The 14985-nt window shown below is 42.7% G+C and overlaps 1 protein-coding gene across 1 annotated transcript in view; it reads right to left on the bottom strand.

The window, feature by feature from the left end:
- WNT7A (wingless-type MMTV integration site family member 7A) overlaps positions 1–14985 on the bottom strand; it is a 63092-nt gene that overhangs the window by 26843 nt on the left and 21264 nt on the right. The window contains exon 3 of the mRNA XM_015421186.1: positions 9371–9642. Within this exon, the coding sequence (XP_015276672.1) occupies positions 9371–9642 (272 nt within the window). The remainder of the gene's footprint in view (positions 1–9370; positions 9643–14985) is intronic.

The following is a 14985-nucleotide window of genomic DNA, read 5'->3' as shown; positions in this document are numbered from 1 at the left end:
ATGCCAGTCCTCCACCAGCTCATCCAACGAACCGCCAGAGGGCCTCGGATCCCGCAGAGCCATCTGAAGTTGCATAGGGTCCATTTGGCGCCGCGAGCGAGCATAAATCTGCTCGCCGCCAAACAGGGTTGGGGTGGAATCCTCAGACGGGCCTTCAGGGCCTGGTGGTCCAACCATGAAACTACCTCAGTGGTAATCCGGTCCACCTCCACCCCCGCCGCGATGATCAAATTGAGCGTGTGACCGGCCCGATGCGTGGGAGCCGAGACAAGCTGAGAGAGTCCCAGCGTCGCCATGGATGACATCAGGTCCGTAGCCCGGCTGGAGGCCGCGTCCTCGGCATGGACGTTGAAGTCACCCAAGACAATCAGCCTAGGGTGCTCCAGCGCCCAGCCTGATACGGCCTCCAGCAGGGACGGCAGGCTACTAGTCGGTGCGTTAGGCGGTCGGTACACCAGCCAGATCGCCAAACTCTCCTCAGCCTCCAGCATCGCACCGACACATTCCATGCCCTCAATCTCCGCTGGCGGGAGTGCCCTGAAGGAGTAAACCTCCCGAATGAGGATAGCCACTCCTCCCCCCCCGCCCCCGAGTCCGTGACTGGTGAAGGACCGAGAAGCCCGGTGGGGTCAGCTGGACAAGAGCTACTGTTTCTCCCTCCCGCACCCAGGTCTCGGTCACACACGCCAGGTCTGCATGTTGATCTTGGACAAAGTCCCGAAGGGTTGTAGCTTTGTTATTGACAGACCTGGCATTAAACAACACCAGTTGTTTTCACTGTGTGTAATCCCATCCTAATGCATTGCTAGACATAGGCTGAGTTCAGACTGGCAATTTGAAGTGCTAGGGAGTCATGGCAAAGAAGACCCGGAACAGACCCGGAACAGCTTGGTCGCCTTATTCCCGTTCACACTGCAGTGAATGAAGTGGAAGGATACTGTGGAGGAAGCACAAGGGAGCGTTTGCACTGTTGGCCCACCTCTGGCGGGCTGTTAGTGGCTGTTTCTGTGCTCCGCCGCATGCACCTATGCGCATGGGCGCCTGCCATGGAAACAGCCAGCACCTATTATCAACGACTGCGGGTTGTTCCTGCCTTAGCAGCACTTGCGTTCACACGTCAGGGAACTGGAATCAACCCGCTCTACATGCGGTTTGCTACCACTTTCACCTGGTACTTTTTAAACTCGGGAGGGAAGCGTCACAAGATGGCTTGGGTATGGCTGGGGAACACCTGAAAGGTGTGCCTGTGTGAACCCGCCCCTTTAATCCGCTACTGTAATGCTCCTGAAATGTTTGGCTGCCGGGCCAAACTGCTATTCTGAACTCGGCCATAGTCTCTGCTTGAAGACATCATAGATCAGTCAGTACACTTGAAGTGATTTGCCTTTCCATCCAAAGACTAGAGAGACATAAAGCCTTGATCCTTATTTCATGAAATCCATGAAATCCACTGATTATTCTCACTACAGTTCTTAGGGGGAGGTCTCCTATTGTAAAAAGACTTGCTTTTAACACTATGAGAATTCACAGAATATCTGTTCCTGCTTTGGAATGATTACTTTTTGTTTTGGGGTATCTTTATCAGGGGAGCTGCGGTGGCTCAAGTGGTTAAGACGCTGAACTGCAGGCTGTGGAAGGTCAGTAGTTCAGCAGTTCAAGACCCAGGTGCCGCAAGACGGAGTGAGCTCCCGTCTCTAGTTCCAGCTCCTGCCAACCTAGCAGTTCAAAAGCAAGAAATTGCAAGTAGGTAAATAGGTACCACTTTGGTGGGAAGGTAACAGCATTCCATGCGCCTTGGTGTTTAGTCATGCCAGCCACATGACCACAGAAACGTCTTCGGACAGTGCTGGCTCTTCAGCTTTGAAACGGAGAAGAGCACTGCAACCTTAGAGTCGGATTCGACTGGCTTTCGAGCAAGGGAACCTTTACCTTTACCTTATCATTATCAGACTCTAAGTTTCTAAGGACAGTGCTTCGTTTTTAACAATGGTTATGGTTATGGCAGAGTAAGATTTTGTGCAAATAGAGAAATTTAAAACTCATATTTTAAATGACATATGCTAATATTCTATGGTTGTGTGGCCCCAATTTTGCTTTGAACTCTTGAATCATGGTCATTGCCTCCTGCTTTGTTTTGCATACAGTGGTGTTGAAAATGTTGGTATCTGTAAGGCAAGTTTAAAGTAGTGATTAACACACATTCATTTATTCACATTCTTCCCTTGTAACTCTTGCTCCTTCCTTCCTCCCATCTTTTTGTTGCCCCCATACACTCAGCATTTAAATTTAGATTTCAGGCTCAAGACAGATGGATTTGCTTGCATTACTGTGTCAAGCACCTGATAAAGTGATGGTACTATATAAAAATTCATATAATCTGAAATTATGTTAACATTTAATAGCATAGTGGCTAAAACAGTGACCCATGTAACCACCTGTTCCTATCTTGCCTTTGCAGTAAATGTTCGAGGTAGCCTTAGGCAAACCTCTTGTTCCTACATATGAGGAGAATAACACTGGCCTGCCTGCAGGGTTGTAGTGAGGATGCCAACAGGATAATGTACTCGAAGCACTTTAAACACTGAGAGTGCTCTACCAATGCTAAGTATTATTATTCCTGCTATTCTAGTGGCACCTCATGATATTAGAGTCAACAAGAGGGGGACCCGCGATACTCGCAGAGGGAGAAGAGCCCCGTCTCCTTCACCCCCCCTCCCCTCGATCTCCCCAAGGCGGTGGCCTCCTGAAATGTTTGGCTGCCGGGCCAAACTGCTATTCTGAACTCGGCCATAGTCTCTGCTTGAAGACATCATAGATCAGTCAGTACACTTGAAGTGATTTGCCTTTCCATCCAAAGACTAGAGAGACATAAAGCCTTGATCCTTATTTCATGAAATCCATGAAATCCACTGATTATTCTCACTACAGTTCTTAGGGGGAGGTCTCCTATTGTAAAAAGACTTGCTTTTAACACTATGAGAATTCACAGAATATCTGTTCCTGCTTTGGAATGATTACTTTTTGTTTTGGGGTATCTTTATCAGGGGAGCTGCGGTGGCTCAAGTGGTTAAGACGCTGAACTGCAGGCTGTGGAAGGTCAGTAGTTCAGCAGTTCAAGACCCAGGTGCCGCAAGACAGAGTGGGTGGGGAGGGGGGGCGGGTGACAAAGAACTCTTAATGTCATTGAGTATTTATGCCAAGGAAGGAACCTGTTTTCTGTATATCCTGAGTCAAACACAGAACTGTTACAGGAGTTAGAAATTTAGATGTCAGTAGAAGGATAGGACTCACAATAATGGGTTTAAATTAAGGCTGGGAAGGTACTAGCTGGATATTAGGAAAAACTTTTTTACAGCAAGAGTTTTACAGCAACAGTGGAATCAGCTGCCTAGGGGGGAGGTGAGCTCCCACTTGCTGGCAGTCTTCAAGCAGCAGCTGGACGAACAGTTGTCAAGGATGTTCTAGGCTGATCCTGCATTGAGCAGTAGGTGGGCCTACATACATGGCCTGTATGGTCCCTTTCAGCTCTGCAATTCTATGATTTTATGAAATTATGCTGAGGGCTTATAAGAAATGGACAGTGATGCTTTCTGTCCTGAAGAATTTATGAGGTAAAAGGTCCTTCGTATCACATGTTTATATAGCAAAACTAAGCAACATATTAAACTCTTGCATCAGTGGTCCTTTCTCCGCTTCCTTGTAGTCATTCAGTAATATCTGCCGGTCCTGTACAGTGCTAAAACATCAATAGATGGGCAGCGATCCTGAAAGCAATGCAGCATTTCCACAATGGACAGACATGTAAATATTTCCATATCAAAACAGCTCATATACCTGCTGCAGAATTGGCAAACAGCCAAAGATAGCACGAGGACTGCGCTTCCAGATAATGCCACCAACCCTGTTAATAAGTATCTGTCAGCCAGTTCTGTTATAGTGTTTTTCTTCTATAGGATGATATAGGAATAGTGCCAACTTAAGCGTGAACACTTTTCATAATAATGGGCTGGCATGCATGATGCTCAAGGATTATATTAGGAGATGAAGCTTGAGTCCCTAAAAATCCAGTTTGTGGAATCATCTTTGAGCATATTTAAAGGACTGCCATCCCTCATACATATCAGCATTCACAGCAATCGTTTCATCAGCCAAGCGGTGGGTTCAGGTACTACAACTGAATCTTGTACTAATCCATGCACTCAGCCAAGGTCCTCATTTCTCTCTATTAAGTCAAATCAGCCTGCAAGAAATTTGTTCCTTGAACATATAATACTGCTTGTGCACACTGTGTGATTGTGAACTCTCATATGGGAAACGGAGCAATTATATCATATAGGCATTATTGTTCAATGATTCCTATTGACGTGGTAACTAGAGGTGAATATTCCTTGTCTTCATATGCTTTGCCTTATAAGCCCTTCCCAGCCACTCTAACAGTGTTTTACATTCTGCACATTTGTAGTTGCATTTGATTCACTCACTCCAAGAATTAATCTAAAATATGGGCTAAGATTCTAACCAAATAAAACGGGCAAGATACAGGGCACCAATGTTCCCTCTAATCTGTGGAGTTTTGTGAGCAAAAATTCTACTTTGTGAGCTACTGGCATTAAAGTTGTGAGCGAGCAATTTGGCTACTGCATAAATTAATTCTCTCTGGAGCCATCCTTCCTGAGCTAAGAGAAAAATCTGTGAGCCGGAGGCTAAAAAACTGTGAGCCAGCTCACACTAACTCAGCTTAGAGGGAACACTGCAGGGCACTACAGGGGGAAAACTGAAATAAAATGCATTATGAACAAGACATCTAAAAATACAAATTCCAACTCCATTTGCAATTTGTATGTGACACTGATGCAAGAGAGTAGGGGACAGGAAGCACAAGTGCCTCCCCCCCCCCCCGTCACCTCCTGCATCATTGCATTTTTTCTATCCACAGACAGAGACAGGGTGGAGAAGGGAATGCAAAAGAACATCGGATGAGACAGAAATGGAGGAGTATGGGAAGAATGAAAAATGAAGTTCCTCCACCAACATCACACCCAAAGCCACTCTCTGTGCTTTGTCATCAGTTACTTAAGGCTGTGACTGAGCCCTGGAGTTACTCCCTGGATCTCCTGGTGGAGTATCTGGAATGACAGAATGACCCAGGCAGTTAACATGATGACTCCCGGATACTCATGTGTTAGAGGCCAGGTAGTCCTTTGGTTTACTGAGGGGCTGTGGGAGATGAAAAGGCAAGGGAGTCAACTAGAGTAACAATGGAGGAAGGCTTGGACAGAATCCAATAAGACATGGATAAAAGCTCATTTTAAATCGTACTCAGTGGCAGTGATGGAGGCAAAGAAACAATACCTCTTAACCACCATTGCATCTACACAGTGTAGGCCAGCAGAGCTGTTCCAGGGAGTCAGAGGCCTGTTAGTATCTGGCCTGCAGGAGGAGATGAACTGCTCACTGGCCTACTGTGACAATTTTGTCAACACTTTGCAGATAAAATCTCTCTCATCCATAACATCTTGAACTCTACATTAGCTGTGACAGTGTTAGATGGTGCCAGGCTGCTCTCCTGTCCAGTTGTTTGAGATACTTTTCAGTTTAATCAGTCCGAGGATATGGACAGGATCCTTGGAACTCTGAGGCCTACCACCCACTTGAATGATCCTTGCCCTTCCTGGCTAATTAAATCTGCTGGAGAGGGGCTGGTTGACTGGGTGTGGGAGGTAGTTAATGCCTCCTTAATGGAGAGGATGGTTGTCCCAGCCTTGAAACAGGCTGTGGTGCACCCACTTCTAAAGAAGCCTACCATGGACCCAGGAGATCTCAGTAACTAATGACCAGTCTCAAATGTTCCATTCTTGAGCAAGGTGATTCAACAGGTCATGGCTGGACAACTTTAAGATTTCCAGAATAAGGCAAATTGTTTAGATCCCGTTCAGTCTGTTTTTAGGCCTGGTTATAAGGGGCCATGGTGGCTCAGAGGTTAAGACACCGAGCTGCAGACTGGAAGGTTGGTAACTCGGCAATTTGAAACCCTATATCACGGGCTGGGCTTGGGCTAAGAGGCAGAAGTCAAGTCTGGTCCAAGGTCATTGCCAGGAGAGTCAGAGCAAGAGCCAAATCATGAGTCCAAAAGAAGGGTCATCTGAAGCAGGGGTCAGGAAGCCATGAATCCAAGCCAGAGTGGGGGTCTGAGGACAGGAGCCGAAGGTGGATGTGAGGCACACATGGAGGCAACTTGTTGCTTCCGTGAGAGCCCAATCCTGAGTGGGAGTTATATAGGCTTCCGGCCGGGCTTCCCATGGCAGCAGCAGCAGTCCTGCTAATACTCAGGACTCAGTGCTTGCCTTCCCTGCCAGTGTGCATCTCAACAGTGGGTGGCTAAGTCTCTGTGGAGCCACTTTCTTAGCTGAACCACCCATGGAGGTGAGTCAGGCGGGCTCCCCGATTGCATCTGTACCTCCTTGGTTGCTGCAGGACCAGGTGTAGGGTTTACAGGCTCAGGTGCTGGCAAGCTATCCACTTGTGAGGAGTCAGAGGGGCCGGCTTCTGGTTCTGATAATGCCGGTACCTCTGGCTGCAATGCCAACTCATCTCTGGCCCCAGCTCCTGCCAACGTAGCAGTTCGAATGCAAGAAACTGCAAGTGGATAAATAGGTACCACTTTGGTGGGAAGGTGACAGCATTCCGTGCACCTCGACATTTAGTTATGCCAGCCACATGACCATGGAAATGTGTTTGGACAGCACTGGCTCTTCAGCTTGGAAACGGAGATGAGCACCACCCCTTAGAGTCAGGTTTGACTAGCTTTTGAGCAAGGGAAACCTTTACCTTTAACACTGTTTAGGATTGCACTCTTGTTGAGCTCAGTAAGAGTGCAGAGCTTTTGTGGGAAGTTGATAGCTGAGAAATTAATATGGTCACAGCTCATATATGTACTAGTAATAGGGATAATACGGAGAACAAGAAAAACTGTTAGAAAGTGACGCTTAATATATGTCTTTAAAGAATCATAGAAAAGTGAACAAAAATAATATACATAATCATAGAAAAATATATATTGACGGTGATCTCCGGAATGTCTTGCCGTTTCGAAGGAAGATCTTCTTCTGAACAAAGATGTGGGACCTTACAAAAACTGTCTCTCAATAGTTCATATCCTCTGGTGACGTCTCACAATTATCAAAGATTTTCAATAATCATACCAGCCATGGTAGGTTCTACTATACATTACAGCTGGTATTATTATTATGTATATTCTTTTTGTTCATTTTTCTATGATTCTTTAAAGACATATATTAAGCGTCACTTTCTCACAGTTTTTCTTGTTCTCTGTATTATCTCATTACTGTGCCAATCAATTGTTATTATACCTAGTAATAGGGATGCTAGCCTTCAGGTGGGATCTAGGGAATCCCTTGGAGTTACAGCTAGGGAATTACAGAAGGGACCTCCAGATGACCCTGGAGGTCCCTTCTAACTCTATCATTCTGTGATTCTATGATATTTTAGTTCTATGGTATTAATATTTTACTCAGTAAACCTTTGAGCCAACTTACACTTTGGCACAACTTACACTTTTAAGCATTCTTTTCCTGCTAAATGAAAATCTGCCAGCTCATCCAGGTATTATAAACAGGAGCATCATATATTATAAGATAATTACTGTCCTAAATTGTTTTTAATTAATAAAACTAAAGGACGAGATTCAATTATGGATGCACTGTGCATCTTCAAGGAGCCTAAAGTCAAGTTTCTGATTCAATGCACAGGAACAAAGTAGCACTTATTAAAAGTACATTTAACTCAAACCACAAAAGATGCTATAAGGACATTAATATTTTAGTTTTGGAACCAGAAATATCATAATAGGAATGCCAGACCAAAGCATTTAAGCCATAAAAATGAAATCTGAATACTCCTCTATCAGTACACTTTACCACCGTTAATGTTTCCATTGTTTGAGGTTGAAAGTGGCTTTTCCAAGATGCAGATGCTTGAAAAATGCTAAATTTTGTTAGTACATTAGAGATATAAGTGTTCCAAAGTTACTTGCCAAGCTCCTCTATTCAGTTTTGAATCACTCCAAGACAATGCCAGAAAAAACCCCTACACACATAAAAAAAATGCCATGACGTAGATTTCAAAGAGCCAAAAAAGATGCGGGTTGTTATGAAAAAAATATTTTACTTTCCCACATGTATCAAGGCTCTGAGTATCAAGGCTCTGAGTTCAAAATCTCTTCTGAATGCAGCAATATCTATCATCAATACAACTGTTTACTGATTCCTAGCACCAAGCAGAATGTAAAATAACACCACAATGTACCCCAAACAGTATGGCCACAAATGTAAGTATTTATACCTAGATGCCACATGACAGGTCAGTGATTTCTGGGAAATCATACAGGCTGAATTTTAAGTTATTCTCTGTCTTTCAGTTCCTGAGGAATAATATCACTGCTGGTGATATTTTTGAACTTTGTACTAAAGCAGCATTATTATTGTGTGTATAAAGTGCCAACTTATGGTGACCCCAGCAAGGGGCTTTCAAGGCAAGTGAGAAGCAGAGGTGGTTGGCCATTGCCTTCCTCTGCAGAGTCTTCCTTGGTGGTCTCCCTTCCAAGTACTGATCCTGCTTGGATTTCGACATTTCAATGGCTAGCAAAATGTATATGTTTTTGGCCTTGGGATAAAGAAAGCCTGGACATTTTGTGGCAATTTGAATTCCATTTGCTGTACACCTGGATAACAGAAAGTCATGTTGCTCTAGTAGATAGAGGAGATCATATGGAAGGGGCCAAAGGTGTGCTAAGTTCCTACAGCAATACCCGATGCCCCTTCCTCAGGGCATGCAGCGTTGAGATGGGAAGGAATCATCAAAAGATCAAGCAGCCGTTCCTCATTTGTATTGTAAAGACTGGATCTAAGAGGTTACCACAGAAGGGGCACTGCCTTGCAGTCCAGTGTAAAGTTGCCACAAGAAGCATATTTCTCTTTTAACATTTCCAGCAGAGTCACCATTTTTAAAAGAAGGGATTAACTTTTGAACAGGAACACCCTCCTTTTAAAATGAATAATGAATAGTTAATATGATAACCAGAAGAAAATCTGATTTTCAAGCTATGAGCTAGCCGGGAACATTTTAATCTTAAAACACAATGGGATTATTATGACCTGTTTTGTTTTCACTTGCTGCGTTATTATTGCGAAGAATCACTGTGGGACAAACATTTGCAAAGAAGGATAGCTCAACAGTGCACAAGTATGCATATTCATAAACTGTTAAGTGACATTGGCTACAGTGTTCTATGCACCTAGATGTTACTGTAGACATGGGATGGCCACATTGAGAGGTGAGCAAAGGTGCCTACCTTTCGCCCCGCCTCGTTGTTGTGCAAGTTCATGAGCGTCCTTGCATTCTGCTTAATCTCCCTGGCATCCACAAACACTTTGGCGAATCCTATTCCATAGCGGATGTCTGCAGAGCAGCCTCCCCATTTCCATCCTTCATCTTTGTGGTACTGTCCCTGTTTTTCCTTGTCACAGCCACAGTCGCTCAGGTTCCCCTGGGTGCAGGCGGCAGTGATTGCATGTGCTACTCCCGCAGCAATGATGGCATAGGTGAATGCTGCTTCTCTACTACCTGAAATTAGGACACATGGCTCAGTAAAGGACACAACATTCAGGAAAAAAAGAAAGGAGAAAAACGTGCAAGCCCATGCAGTGAAAATGCTGCAAGGTTATTATTAGACATGCTATAAATATGCAGGCATAAGCATTTCTTGACAGTTCAAGGGTCCAATCTTTTGTTGATGTTCAGGCACTCCAAAAAGAACCAATATACATGCTGTAGTGAAGGCAGTGCATTTTGCCATATTCATAAATGTAGGGTTACCATACTAGATCATTAATGTAATCAGGCTCAATGGTGCAGGCAAGACTGCTATATCAAATGGAAACCTTAAGAGGACTTCAACAGGATTTTGAAAATATCAACGAGACAGCTTCAGATCAAGTTACACCTTGGCGACACAAGTCGATGTCATGCTATTCAGGAAATAATCAGCATGATTCACCCCAACAGAAATCCAGAATGAATATTTCCTTTATGTAATTTGGCCAGGGATTTACTGAGAATGGTACAACGATCTGGTTCTAAACGTCACAATAAACTTGGTTTGTTTAAACCACAAATTGATTGCACAAACCCTGGTTAGTCTACCAGCTCTACATAACAGGACACATTTTGTTTATAAACCCCAGCCAGTCTGTTTTATTTTATTCAAATATTTATACCCCATTTTCCCCATAGCTCAAGGAGGCTTACAAATTCAAATGTTAAAATATATATACAAAAAATACATTCTGATCTTCAAGCAGGATTCCTCAATAATTTCCCAAGTTTCCTTGCATTGCCAGCAAAGCATCACTACATATGCAGTTATTTTGTCCACTACTGTTTGGTTGCTATAAATGGACAGGGAATGAGCTGGAACAAGTCTAGGCTGAACCAAACTTCCACAGAGATTTTGCAGTGTTCTTGTCTTAGGTGACCATCAGCCCTTTTCTTCCTTTCTATCCATCTCCTGTCTCCCTGCATTCCCTAAACGTTTTTCCTTTGAAACAAAATAGGACTTATACAGCCTACACACACACACACAACTTTCCCCCCTCTTGTTCATTCATTCCATCCCCTAACACTGGTGGACCTACATTTTTGGGACCCTAAAGCCTGAACTGTAATGGGGGCCCCTTCTCAACCAGCAACAATAGGGCAACATCCAACAAGCTCCAAAGGGCCTTGCCGCCCTTCAAGAACCTCGAGTTCCAAATGGTGGAGAACGGGTATTAGAGCATATTCTAAGGTCAATATTAAGTACTTCAACCCATTGGCTTATGATTCTGTCACTAAAATAGCCTTATTTTAATAACACTTTTAAAAAACTCCATCAATTTTGTTGGAAAATTCACTCTTTTTTTTTTAATTGCTTCAGGGGCCCTCCAGGATTATCTGACCCTGTCCCCTAAACTTGTTTTCTCTCAGAAAGAAAATAAAAGTTTGGAAAGACACACATGATCACTGTTGAGTCACTTACTTCCTCTCTCTTGGGATATTAAGAAAGTTTTGAAATACTGAGTTTTCTTTACAGGGAGGAGGGTATGGCAGTAGGCGGATTGTGAGCTGATTTTGATTGTAACTGAGGCTTCAGTGGAAGAATTTCTACCATGTGTAACTAAATAAATATTTTTAAGTCTCCAACACTAGATAAGTTCCCCAGAAGTTTGTAGTTATTTCATAATTCTGTTCCAAATATTGGTTGTTGAACCTCATGATTTGTGGAGCATATATCTGATATGCTTGTCTATAAGAATAAGCAAAGAAGAAAGTCTGCTACGGTGCAATCCTAAGCAGAGTTACACCTTCCTATTGAAGTAAATGGGTTTAGAGGGGTGTAAAATCTACTCAGGATGGCAGTTAGGCACTTCTGTTCTCCACAGTATCACTCTCCACAAGTGATCTATATACTAATGCTTGCCTCTTAGTGGTTCTTTTACAGAAAATACCTACTTCCTTACCATATGCCACAAATAGCTAAGAGCATAATGGACACAGATGACATCAACAAAATCAGTTAATAGGCATTTTCATGACCACAGCTACAGGATATGTATTGATAGAAGTCTATAGTGTCCTTTTTAGTTTTTAGTTGTTGCTGTTTATACAACTGCATACACAATCTAAGCATCTTGTACCTTCAGAATTTATAAATATCCTGGAAACACTAATCTTTCTAAAGCGCTCCTTCATAATAAGCATAATTTAACTTATTGTAATTCAAACTGAAGGAAACAACATTAATATGCATATATGAAGTGTTGCTTTGGTATAATTGCTCTCCAAAGGATGTCTCACAGAGATGTTAAATTTTGATTTCGTAGAAGATGAAGATGTCTCATACTAGTACATACATGAGCTGTGAGACTATTAGTTTCTCAACTATCAACTTCCCACAAAAACTCTGCCCAAAAACTCTGCCCTAAACAGAGTTAAAGGTAAAGGTTTCCCTTGCTCAAAAGCTAGTCAAATCTGACTCTAGGGGTTGGTGCTCATCTCTGTTTCCAAGCTGAAGAGCCCGTGCTATCCAAAGACATTTCCGTGGTCATGTGGCCAGCATGACTAAACACTGAGGTGCATAGAACGCTGTTACCTTCCCACCAAAGCAGTACCTATTTATCTACTTGCAATTTCTTGCTTTCGAACTGCTAGGTTGGCAGAAGATGGGGCCAGAGACAGGAGCTCACTCATCATGCAGCACTAGGGTCTTGAACCGCCGAGCTACAGACCTTCTGGTCTGCGGCTCAGTGTCTTAACCTCTGCGCCATCACGGCCTCTAAACAGAGTTATACCCTTCTAAATCCATTGGACTTAGATGGGAGTAACTCTGCTTAGCCTTGCACTGTTGATTTACCGCCTTCATATCCAGGGCCAGATTAAGGCTAACTGATGCCCTAAGCACAGCACACCTCAGCCCTTCCATTGCTTAACTGACAAGACATTAAGACTCAATAAATGCTGAAGATGAAATAAGAGATATAAAATTCAGTTCTCATCCAAGCCATCCCCTACAACTATATAAAATATCAACTTTTTAAAAGTATATTTATTTAACACTAAAAAGTAGTAAGCAATATAAGCAAAAAACCCTCTGCGTTGCCCCCTTGGTGCCCTAAGCACTTGCTTATCTTGCTTAATGGTTAATCTAGGGCTGTCCAGACCTTACAAGATGAAGACACCAAGTCAGGAAACTTTGAATTGGCATCTTAGATATATGCAGAATAATCAGCATCCTGACTTTTCTAGCAAATTCTCCTAACCTAAATCTAAGAATGATGAAATGATGAAAACTATTACGGTGAGGAGCCAGAGTCCATGTGAGAATTAATAGCACTTCTGAATCTGCTCTAAAACCATAACACTATAGTGATGTGTTTAGGTCCAAATCTTTTAAAGCTCTGGCATGATCCTAGTCTATTGCACTCAAGATATTCATAAAATTGTGCTTCCAGACTAAAACCCTAAATCTGTTCTGCCCATGTCAGTTTCAGCACATGTGCCTGGCCAATACACAGATTTTCATGTACCGTTGATTCCCCTCTTTTTACAATTTGCAAAAATCTATCCTTTTCAGTTCCTTCAGTTCTGGTTCTGAAAAAGTCAAGTTAGATGTCATCAGGTATATGGCGGTTCCAGCTTCCTCAAAGCTTATTCCTTTCCTTATGCCATTCTATGTAGAGCATCGCAACAGTTAATTCTGTGCACAGGCTTCATATTCAATGTAGGGGCTATTTCTGTGAGGTAAGTAGCCACTTATGGATGTTTGAAGTTGTGCTTTCTGAAAATGGCCTCCACCATTTGTGGCCTGTTTCTATAGTTACTGTTTTTCATTGATTAATTGTAGAATAATACAAATACTGTCACTAAATATATCTTACTGTATTTGATCATAATTCTGTTGGACAATTATCAGTGTTTTGAAAGCACATGCAACAGGTGAACCTTTCTGCACAACTGGCATTCACCAAAAAGCACTGCAAATTGTAAAAATAAATGTGTGTTTTTGTTAGTATCTCCTTTATAAAAGAGTTACACCTTTGATGTCAAAGGGTTTAAAATGATGCAACTCCTCTTCTTAGGATTGCACTGCAAATTGTTTGAATGGTATTGCATGGACTGGCATCCAGTAAAACTCAACTTGGCATTTTGGGCTAGTGCTCTCAACAAACGTGATACAAACTTTGGTGGATAGTTTATCTTTCCTAGAAATCTTGTAGTTCATCCTTCTCCTTTGGACAAAATGTATTGGTTGTGGCCACTATTTTAGTTGAATTCAATCTTAACCCTTCTTTATTTCATTTATTACTGTATATCAAATTAACTTTTTGTACCAAACTAAAATTAGTTCAGGCCTTCAAGACCTAAAATATCCTGTAATTTAAGTGGAGGTACCTTATCGTTATACCTAAAATTCGGCTTAAATTAGCATGAAAATGAAAACCTGCATGCCTTTGTGTGTGGGAGCATGGGAGAGAACAGCGCTGATGCCATGACATCACTTAAGAACATAAGAACATAAGAGATGCCAATGTTGGATCAGGCCAAAGGCCCATCCAGTCCAACACTCTGTATCACACAGTGGCCAGAAATACCAGTGCCATCAGGAGGTCCACCAGTGGGGCCAGGACACACCAGGAAGTGCCATCACAGTTTTTGTGATGCTCTAGGAATTTCTCCCAATCTCTGCTCCATCATGTGGGGATGCAATGCAGGGAGAGAGGCTGCCCCCACAGGCATGTGTGAGTGTTTATCACTTCCTCTGTCAGAGAGTGATGCCTTGTACTATGATTCAGTTTAGGGTTTTCAAATTCCTTAATCTAGCAGCAGTGCTACTGTGCTGCACTCCAGAGGAAAATAGATATTCTTACATTTCTCCTTCTATGGCCCACAAGTTCATTGCATATAAGCATGCTGTAATCCTGAAGATTATTGGCTTTGTCAGAAATTGGGGCTGCCTTTACACACATTCAGGGGTTTCCAGCATCACTAGGAACATGTGGACCCATTCTTTCAGGTTCTTCCTTTAACAATACCTTAATGTAGAACTCTGGAAAGGTAGCATTAAAAAATTCCTATATAAACAAATGTATAATTGTTTCTTGGCTCCCAGATGTCAATAAGATGAATGCACTCAGAAACAGACATACATTTTTAAAACTATACAACCAGAATCAGAAATCCAAATAACTCTTGGGATCCCTTTGTGATATATACCCAGTGTCCCTCCTTGATGTCAGAATTAGATCAGATTGCATTAAACGGTAGACCGTAATGCACATAAAAGGCTCCTTTCTTCTTCCTTGGTGAAAACTGCTTTTCATCTCTAAAGTACTGAAGGACAGAGAGAAGGACAGCAAAAAGACAAGAACC

This window comes from Gekko japonicus, unplaced genomic scaffold, assembly GCF_001447785.1.
Source record: "Gekko japonicus isolate JY-2015 unplaced genomic scaffold, Gekko_japonicus_V1.1 scaffold149, whole genome shotgun sequence".
NCBI lineage: Eukaryota > Metazoa > Chordata > Lepidosauria > Squamata > Gekkonidae > Gekko > Gekko japonicus.
The sequence above is the reverse complement of the archived record's forward strand: the minus strand, read 5'-3'. Positions and strand labels throughout refer to the sequence as shown.